The sequence below is a fragment of the Misgurnus anguillicaudatus genome, chromosome 3 (genome assembly GCF_027580225.2).
Source record: "Misgurnus anguillicaudatus chromosome 3, ASM2758022v2, whole genome shotgun sequence".
NCBI classification, from domain to species: Eukaryota; Metazoa; Chordata; class Actinopteri; order Cypriniformes; family Cobitidae; genus Misgurnus; species Misgurnus anguillicaudatus.
In genome coordinates, this window is record NC_073339.2 from 30,220,714 (window position 1) to 30,231,904 (window position 11,191).

At 37.1% G+C, this 11,191-nt stretch overlaps 1 protein-coding gene across 2 annotated transcripts in view; it reads right to left on the minus strand.

Moving 5' to 3' along the window:
- The window catches only part of fam184b (family with sequence similarity 184 member B), a 52,243-nt gene extending 41,594 nt beyond the window's left edge, over positions 1 to 10,649 (minus strand). The window contains exon 1 of one of the 2 annotated variants that reach the window (XM_073864333.1): positions 10,327 to 10,649. In XM_073864333.1, the coding sequence (XP_073720434.1) occupies positions 10,327 to 10,371 (45 nt within the window). In that variant the 5' untranslated portion in view covers positions 10,372 to 10,649. Of the gene's footprint in view, positions 1 to 5,015; positions 5,474 to 10,326 lie in introns of those variants that run through there. The other variant, XM_073864332.1, reaches the window with a different exon arrangement.
- Between the last annotated feature and the right edge of the window lie 542 nt (positions 10,650 to 11,191).

Below are 11,191 nucleotides of genomic sequence, written 5' to 3' on the forward strand. Positions count from 1 at the left end.
TTTTTACAGTGTGGCAACCAGCTGTCAGTAATACTGTAATTTCTACAGATTTTTTTGCAGAGTAGCTTTTGTGATTATGACAATATTAATAAAGAAAATACATGGAATTAATACTTTTTTTAGGATAAGATTTAGATGGAATTTAAAATTTGCACATTTTAAGGCAAGATCTGGCCTAGTTGTCACACGTTTTACAGAATTTTTCAGTATTTTGATACTCAAACCTAAACTAAACCTAAGGCACAAACCTAAAAACTACCATCCTACATGATATCCCAGTGAAATATATATATATATATATATATATATATATATATATATATATATATATATATATATATATATATATATTCTCATTGTCATGTTGAAGAAAGCAATTTGAAATGATTCGAGCTTTGTGACATGGTGTATTTTCCTGTGGAAGTAGCCATCAGAGTATGGGTACATGGTGGTCATAAAGGGATGGACATGGTCAGAAACAATGCTCAGGTAGGGTGTGGCATTTAAATGATGCCCAACTGGCACCAAGGGGCCTAAAGTGTGCCAAGAAAACATCCCCCACACCATTACATTAATGAGAAATTAAACAGGTGTTTCTAATAAACCTTTAGGTGAGTGTGTATATATATATATATATCACTGATTCTTGAGAGTCGGGACAAAACATGTCCCATTTAGAAAAGTCTAATTTATAGCAAAATTTAAGAAATTCATCATGATTGACATAATTACAAAGTTAAATCTATAGGATTTGTATATACCAATTTGATTTTTAGAATAAACTTTTTTATTTTTGGGGGGATTTTAAAAAAAATGTGTGGTCTGTGGTTAGACGGTCCATGTTATTGCACTTGTCCTCAGCAAGAGGTCACAATATTAATCATCCCAAAAAACGTTAAAAAAGCTCTACAATTGTGAAAACATATATATCCAATAAAAAATAAGGGGTATAAATATAAAAAACTATGCATGAAGTGAACATCAAACAATATTTTCAATAAAAATCTACCTATTAAAGTTGTGTCCTCAGTTTCTGTCAACTCCGTCAGATTTTTTTTATAAAGCTATTTAAATCAGGAAATTCAGGTCAGCTATATCCTTGAGGACCCATTTTCATCTCCCTGCCTGTGGTGAATGCAGCACTACCACACATTCTCTGTTATGTTTACATTTGTTATATATTTTAGACAAACAACGTGAATATTCCTATGGTCACAGCTGTACCATGTCAACACCATCTTTCTGTTAGGATACTTTTTTTAAACCATGGTGGATTGAATTTAAGCATTTTAGTTAGGTTATTGGGACAGCTAGCAACTGAGGAAAAAGTACCTAGCTGCAGTGTACAATACATGTTTTGGAGGGAAAATACATGCCCTTATGTCAACTCCGTCAGACGTCAACTCCGTCAGGTTCTATGTCTGACGGAGTTGACCTGTAAGCTGATGGAGTTGACAAATCCACCAATAACCTCTTAATGTGCGATTATAATATTATTTGTGAATATAGTGAAGGATTAAACCGTTATTTCAGGGTTTTATTTACAAATAAATGCACATATAGCATGCATTACATTATTTAACCATACGCATCTGACTTGTAAAGAATAGGCAGGCAGTGTGCTTGTCATTGTGTAACATGTAACTTTATATATATACATACATATATATACACACACTCACCGGCCACTTTATTATGTACACCTTACTAGTACTGGGTTGGATCCCCTTTTGCTTTCAGAACTGCCTTAATCCTTCGTGGCACAGATTCAACAAGGTACTGGAAACATTTCTCAGAGATTTTGGTCCATATTGCCATGATAACATTACGCAGTTGTTGCAGATTTGTCAGCTGCACATCCAGGGCACAAAGCTCCCGTTCCACCACATCCCAAAAAAGCTCTATTGGGTTGAGATCTGGTGACTGTGGTGGCCATCTGAGTACAGTGAACTCTTTGTCATGTTCAAGAAACCAGTCTTAGATGATTTGCACTTTATGACATGGCATGTTATCCTGCTGGAAGTAGCCATCAGAGGATGGGTACACTGTGGTCATAAAGGGATGAACATGGTCAGAAACAATACACGATGCTCAATTGGTACTAATGGGCTCAAAGTGTGCCAAGAAAATATCTCCACACCATTACAACACCACCACCAGCCTCACCCCATGTCGTCAATATTTGACGACACTTGACCATTCGTCAATATGTGACGCGGAGGGTATACCTTTCGCGTCATTTTTTGACGAACTGGGGACTTCAATACTATTACGTCCGTTGCATTCTCTTCTCCTATTTTCTTACCATTTTCGCGTCGGTTTAGGGTTAGATTTACATAATGACATCCCTACCCAAACCTAACTCTAACCCCAACGCCAGGTGACAACTGTTTCTAACCCCAACGCCAGGTGACAACTATTTAATTTCGCGTAGACTGTTTAATTTCGCGTACACTGTTTAATTTTGCGTAATCTAACCCTAAACCGACGCGAAAATGGTAAGAAAATAGGAGAAGAGAATGCAACGGACGTAATAGTATTGAAGTCCCCAGTTCGTCAAAAAATGACGCGAAAGGTATACCCTCCGCGTCACATATTGACGAATGGTCAAGTGTCGTCAAATATTGACGACATGGGGTGAGACTGTGTTACAACAGCAGCCTGAACCGTTGATACAAGGCAGGATGGATCCATGCTTTCATGTTGTTGATGCCAAATTCTGACTGTACCATCTGAATGTTGCAGCAGAAATCAAGACTCATCAGACCAGGCAACGTTTTTCCAATCTTCTATTGTCCAATTTTGGTGAGCTTGTGTGAGTTTTAGCCTTAGTTTCCTGTTCTTTGCTGTCAGGAGTGGCACCCGGTGTGGTCTTCTGCTGCTGCAGCCCATCCGGTACGACGTGTTGTGTGTTCAAAGATGCTCTTCTGCATAACTCGGTTGTAAAAAGTGGTTATTTGAGTAACTGTTTCCTTTCTATCAGCTCCAACCAGGCTGGACATTCTTTTCTGACCTTTGGCATCAACAACGCATTTGCGCCCACAAAACTGCCACTCACTGGATATTTTCTCTTTTTTGGACCATTCTCTGTAAACCCTTGAGATGGATGTGTGTGAAATTCCCAGTAGATCAGTTTCTGAAATACTCAGACCAGCCCGTCTGGCACCAACAACCATGCCACTTTCAAAGTCACTTAAATCACCGTTCTTCCCCATTCTGACGCTCGGTTTGAACTGCAGCAGATCATCTTGACCATGTCTACATGCCTAAATGCATTGAGTTGCTGCCATGTGATTGGCTGATTAGAAATTTGCATTAACGTGCAGTTGGACAGGTGTACCTAATAAAGTGGCCGGTGAGTGTATTATATATATGATGCAGGGCAATCATACATCCAACACACCCAAACACACACATGTGAAATGAAAACAGAGGCGGAGGAGGGCCCCTGGTTTCCCTTATTGTTCTTTTTTTTTTGATAGTAGGAAACGGTGTATGTGCAATATCTTTATTATAGTTTGCTTTACAGTAAGTTCAATACTCTAATAACAATGAGTAGTTTTATTAGTAGTGTTTGAAGAGCACATCTGTTCAATAATCAGCAATGCACACATATTTTTTGTCAACACCGTCAGATTTTCTGTCAACACCGTCAGATTTTCCAACAGCGTTGGATGTATTTTTTGTTAATCTTTTGGGGAAAAAATATTCTTTCTTCAGTTTATGTTGTTTTTGTAATAATGGACCATCTGATCTACCATCTCTTATGTTTTATTTATTTAAGGAAATTGTTTTTACAATATTAAAGTTAAAATCAATGTTTGCAAATGCTAATATTTAGAAATCTGAGTTTTCAGAATAGTGTGGAATCACAACCTAAGTTTATATATTGTATTTTTTTACATATCAGAGTAACTAAACACTGTAACAATATACTTGAGAACTTTAGATTCTGGTTGGATTGAAAGAATTTTAATTTTATACTTTTTAGTGTGTCTGATGGAGTTGACACAAATCCAGTTCTGAAGGGAAACATGTTTATTTTTTAAAAATGTGTTTTTATTTAGAACCTGTTCCTTTACATGGTTAAATAGCTAAGACCTTTCTCTGCAGAAACATATAACTTTAATTGATATAGTGTGTATTTTAAAAAACAGTTTTTTAAAACCTGTTTTGTCCCGACTCTCAAGAATCAGTGATATATATATATATATATATATATATATATATATATATATATATATATATATATATATATATATATATATATATATATATATATATATATATATATATATATATTAAACCTTGACCTTTATTGACAATATGCCCAAATAGTGGGGTATATTGCCACATTATATGGGGTCATTTGTCACATTTGAATATGCCGTTAACACACATTTATTGCACGCTTTTCAGCTAAATGTATAGTAAAACCAATACACACAAAACTATTTAAGAAACAGATACAGTGTAAAACGTAACAACCCATTTTTAACAGCAACTCTACTAGTGAAGTGTATTACAGTTGCTTACAGTACACACATCTAAACCTCTTGTTAACCAACGACACACATTCTAATGAGCTATATTGTGTGAACTTCAGTTGTCTATATGAGGTATTACTATATAAACTTAATAAGCACAATAACATACAACTAAGGTCAATATTTTAGTCGTGACTTGAATAGCTTTCTGTGTGGTTCTGCATCACCTGTAATGTAAAGAGTGATGTGATGCTCAGAACATTAAATCCTGTTGCATTTCCCTTCAAATAAGAGAAGCCAGAGGATCAAACCGCAAATACATGTGCAAATAATTGATAGATTACACTCCATTGTAGTGCTTTAAATAGGCACATGCATAAGCAAACATTTAAAGGACACGAACTGGATCATCAGTATAGGCACATACATACATCACTGCGGCACACATGCGGTTATCCTGGAGACAGGCTCTGTAACCTGAATAGTTCAATGGCTCTTATTAGGTGCGTATATTAATTGTGCGCTTACCTTCGTCAGCTGCGCTATTTTCTTGCACATTTTTGTGTGCATCTGATAATCATACAATTCCTGCTCCACATTGGAAGGATCAGCACCAGCGGTCCCGTTACACGCGCCGCTACCGGTGGGCTGGGTCATCTTCCCAGCGCTGGAAGCCATAATAACTCCGTTAGATCACGCTGATCAATCACAAACCCGACTGCGCAACACCCTGCTCGCCTCTACGTGATCCTGAAGGCAGAGTCCTTATTACAGCCGAAAGCATTGTGCTTGCTAAAGCGATCGTCCAACACTCTCGCGCTGCACCGCGACGCTTCCCCCGGTAAGCGCGCAGCTTACGCGCTAATGCCATCAGGGACACGGACAGGGCAGCACGCGGCGCGGGACAGGACGGTGACGGCATGTGTCCCCGACCCGGACACCTGTCTCTCACCCGGGGCGTGACTACAGTCTTACATTACGAGTCACGGGTACTGCAGTGTAATCATAACCCCTCCCATGTACACCAACACTCCCATACGCACAAACACACGCACGCGCAAAATTTCCATTCACCATTATTTTGTTATGAGCATTATAGGAATTAAAGCAGCAGAAGTCAAATAAGTACAATACAGCGCATATTATCCTAGTGCATCTTATGCATACACAATACAATTACTGTGAATAAGCATTATGACAAATCTACACTTATGTGACAGAAAAGATAAAAAAATATAAAATCTATAATTATATTTGAAATATAAAGGCTATAAAAGATAGTATAACTATCATTTGGCAAACTAACATAAGGCATTTGTAATAATAAATAGAACTCATATGTGTGTGTGTGTGTGTGTGTGTGTGTGTGTGTATATATATATATATATATATATATATATATATATATATATATATATATATATATATATATATATATATATATATATATATATATATATATGTTTGTGTGTGTGTGTGTGTGTTTGTTTGTGTGTGTGTGTGTGTGTGTGTGTGTGTGTGTTCATGTATACGTCATAGTTTCTAATACAAGTACTAATACAAACAGTTGTATGTCTCTAACTTTAATCTACAGTAATTCAAACCCTCTTGCATGGCTTTGTGTGTGTGTTTTCTCCTTGTTATGTAAAATAGGCCCATTTCAATTCCCGGCTCGCGGTCATTTGCAGTTTCCATACCCATCTCTCCTCCCTGTACTTTACGGTCCCCCTCATTTATCACTGTTAAATAAATAGAAAAATGACCAAAAAATATATATGTTTTTTTAAATCCTTAATATTTTTGGTAAATTTCATTTCAGATCACTATTCCTCATCCTCAACATCAAGTTTTTTTATTGCTTTATTAACAATTACTTTAAACAAAACATCAAAAATAAATATATAAAGAAAATATAATAATATTGTAAAATAATAATGAAAATAAAAGAAAGGCCTTGCTAAGGCTTAAAAGTATCGCATACCGGACGTGCTCATTAAATAGCGCAAGCTAAGTCAGATAGCATCTACTTCTGGATGCAAAATATGCACCCCCGGTAAATCCTACTCCGAGCTAAAGTCAAAAGTTGGCAGCGCTGTGATTAGCAGGTTCAGATGTGTTTGATTTGGGGTTGGAACTGAATTCCACTCCTGTGGTTTTTAAGAGCAACTGCAAATGGAACTTACATCTTATATGAAAAAACTAATTGCAATAATTAAAGCTTATTTTGTTTACTATTCATTTCCTTGAGATGACTGGGATGTATTAAAAATAAAAAAAGGATGAGCACAGGAGAGAAGGATCCTAACAAAGTTGTGACAGCCACTCCAGCTGCTGAAGGCCTTTGAAAGCTTCCATATTGGGACAGCCTTTGCCACAGCGTGGTGATGTCATTGGCCTTCAAATATGGCCTTCGGGGGACACAGCCTTCGAATTGTGATGCACCCATGTCCGCATGAGTGCATTGGTGCGTGCTGCGAAAATGACATCATTGCCTGGTGTTTTGTTTGGCGGTGTGCACAGCAATTTTTTTAACCGTGTGCGTGGCTACGAATCTGAAAATGACTGACCTCAAGGCCATTCTGGCTCAGTAGGCATGCCTGTGACAAATCTCTGATCAATCCACGCAAAACCATGCATACACTCTTTGGGCTTTTCTCAAACGGAAGGCTGCATTCTTCGTAGGTCGCATTTGTAGGGTACATAATCTAATTATTATATCAGGATTTTAACAATTATAAAGTTGACAATCATAGTTAATATTCTTAGTTAATTGTAAATTGTTGTAATATGCTTATTACTTGCAAATGTAATGCTAAGTAACTGAAATAAACCAGGCTTCATGACATAAACCCCATTCACACAGACCTTTGGTCCCAGAAAATACCCAGAAAATTGCCAGACAAGCGTCTGTGTGAACACAAACTTGTCCCGTTAATCTTCTGGGATCGTTGCCGGAAAGAGGACCTAGTCAGATACACGGATAACCCTCTGTGTGAACAAGAAGCCGAAAGAATGCCGTAATGGGCGTATCGTAGTGAGGACGCGCGCACCATCACAACAAAAGTTATGGTTCAGCTTCTTAAAACGAGAGATAACATGCATATAAACATTCATCACGAGAAATGTTGCAAACTAGATTGAAGCAGTTATCAGGAAATGATAAATGAGACGCATAAACAATGACGCACGTGCCGTAGTGAGGACGCGCGTGTCATGGCAACATGAAGTTGGTTCAACTCTTTAAAATGAGGGATTTACAACATTCACGACGAGAAATGTCAGCATACTAGACTGAAGCAGATATCAGGTAAGTTAGCTCGTTACTTACTGCATTGAAACGGAGATCATTCAGCAGCATAAAAGAATATTGCGTCACGTGCTCATTGAGCTATAATAAAGGAAAATACCCGCGCGTCATCCCAACAAGATATATCGTTCAGTTCCTCAAAATGCAGGTTTTAAATGCATATAAAAAATCACGATGAGAAATGTCTGAAAACTGTATTAAAGCAGAGATCAGGGAGCTTGTCAAATATTCACTCTGAAGCTGAGATCATTCACCAGCATTAGAACGGCGCTTCACGCGCTCCTTTATAATCTTATCATAAACACAAATGCACGCGAGTGGTTCTTGGAGAGAGAAATAATATATAATATGCAAACTTCAGACGCTGCGTAGAAGAGAGGGCGAGACTTTCAATAGGTCACGTGTCTTTCCGGGACCATCAGAAGCCGGGTAATCAAGGCAGTGTGAATGAACAAAAAAACGAAGGATCCCGGAAAAATCCCGGATGCCTTTCCCATGTATTTTACGTAATGTCTGTGTGAAAAGGGCTATACAGTATGCATCCTGCATATGCGACCTCCGGAGGATGCAGCCTTCCGTTTTAAAAACGGCCTTTATCTGACACTCTTAGGGGAGGTTTTCCGGACCTATCCTAGTCCCAGACTAAAATGCATGTTTGAGCTGCTTTAATTTCAAAACAACTTGCACTGACATATTTTTAACATACAATGTTTTGTGTCAAGATGCAAACCTGTATAGTTTTTTGAAAGGTTTGTTTGTAAAAACTACTTATATGTCCTAAAGTAACTAAGGCCTAGTCCTGGATTAATATAAATCATGTCTGGAAAACCGCCCGTTAAAGTATGGCACGTTTGCTAGTTAAACCAATAATTATTTTACATACGATTCAGAACTATTGACTTATATTTGTATTGAATAACACTGGGTGATGAATAAAATATAGTCTAAACCTCAAGACTCATTGTTTATTTAGTAAAAACCTTAATAAAATGTAATCATTTAAGAGATTGTTGTTTTATTCATGTTCTCATACTTATATATTTAGCTCTGATGTTACAAGTACCAGGATTGTTGCAGCAATGACTTCTTCTATCATCTAATTTGTGTTGGGTCTGGATCCGATTACTCAAGTCGACCTCTGATGTTTCCAAGAACAGTACAACAGGAAGCACATTGAGTCTAAAAATGCATTAAGTATAATAAATGAGTATAACGCCTCGGTCAGACCACGATTTTATTTCTATAGAAGTTTGGCGACATCTGGCACACGAAACGACATTGACCGTTGGTGACCGGATGGGGCGTGTCTAGCGAAGTGACAAAGTATAGAAAAGTTTAACTTTATGCCAATAATGAGTGACTTTTGGGAGCAACCACCAATAATAATATGTTTAATTTTTATAGCGCCTTTCCCAAGCTCAAGGTCGCTTCACAAGTTACCAATAAGAGCTCTTATTAGTTACTGGAGTGGACGGCACTCATTTGTTTATGACAACCAGATTTTGAAACCCCTCCTGATGACCTCATTTAAAGAGACGGGCCACACAACGAGGGATTATTCCCCTTTACACCTCGTTCAGACCGCCAGCGACTTTTTCACTGTGTGTCACCTATCTCTTTCAATAAGGCGTTTCTAAATCTGGTTGTCATAAACAAATGAGTACCATCCACTCCAGTAACTGATGAGAGAAGGATGACGTGAACTCCACTGCTTTGCTCTCATTGGTAGTCGCTCCCGAAAATATTGCATAAAGTTAAACATTTCTTCAAAAAACAATGTTATTTTGTGTATTTGGTATAATACTGTGTTTGCGTGGTTTATGGTTAAAGGTGCAGTGTGTAAATTTTAGTAGCATCTAGTGGTGAGGTTGCGAATTTGAACCAACTGCTCAGTCCACTGCTCATCCCTCGCTTTTGAAACACAAAGAGAAGCTACAGTAGCTGCCACTGGAAAAACATGCCATCGTCAGAGACAACTTTGTAAAAAAAGTTTGCCAATTAAGGGCTTCTGTAGAAACATGGCGGCACAAAATGGCGACTTCCACGTAAGGGGACCCTCTGTACAGTATATGTAGATAAAAACGTCTCATTCTAAGGTAATAAAAACATAAAGGCTTATTATAAAAAGATCTTTATACACCCCTGATTATATAGTTTTGTATATTATTTTGCATTTCTGTCAGGAGATCCTTCTAAAAATTACACACTGCACCTTTAAAAAAAACATTTCCACATACCATACATTTACTTGGGAACGGTATGCTTGGTACAAGTGAAACTATATTATAATATACAATTTAAAATTAACTATATGGATGTACTTTTGATCACAGAATGTAAAAGGGACAGAAAATGAAAAGACTTTGTTACTTTAACTTATGTTAGGGGTTCATAACTGATGAGAAATCCAAATTTGGAGCTTCTTGATTTTTCATGTCATTTGAACATGCATAGCCTGAAGTGTTAAAAAAAGACAGACGCACTTAGAAATGTTCTGGTCCTATTTTTTTAATATCTGTTATACAAACTTACCACAGATGATCTGGAAAGCAGAGATGAAACAGCATGTTCCCACATTTCCCCTTCAGGCTCATCTTAGCTATCATGGCCTTTGATGAAGTTCTGAAAAAGAAATTCAGATTTTATTAGTATAGAAACATAACCCTTAAGGTGGGTTGCACCATCAAGGATTAAATTATGCAGAGTTTGGAGCTAATCTAGGGTTTGTTGATCTCAGTTTAACTTAAATTCAAGTTGTGTTGCAACATTTAAACACAGATTAACAAATCTTAGATTAAAACTTTAACCTGTTTTAAAACCTTCATATTTATTTTGTCCGTTGTGATGAATTTGCCGGTGTAATTAAAAAGCAACAATTCAAAAAGGAAATAAACAGTTTATGCAGGAAAAGGAAATGTAATTTTTGTATTATAAATCACTACAGACATCTAATCTAAAAGGCTGATTCAAATAAAAACATTTGACGATCTATTAAAGGGACACTTCATCCATTTGCATAAAGCTTTGTATAGTTAGAACCCCAGTCATGTTTTTGAATGGTCATGCATCATTTCCTCAGTTGCCGCTGAGACAGGAGCAATACAGATTTCAGTGTTGCACTTCCTTCTTTCAATGATGTAAAATCATCATTTTGCATCATTGAAAGAAGGAAGTCCAATATCTTTGTTGAGGGAGTGAGACTACAAACACCCCTTTTCTCAGTCAAATAGGCAACAAATTCAAAATGTATGTTACATTTCGACTACAAATATGACACACTTTCAATAAAGATTAATGTTTCTATGGGTGAAATGCTCCTTTAAAACAATCTATTGTATTGATTAACAGAGCAATGTGGCAGGATATATTGCAAAGCTCAGATATTGTGATATAATGT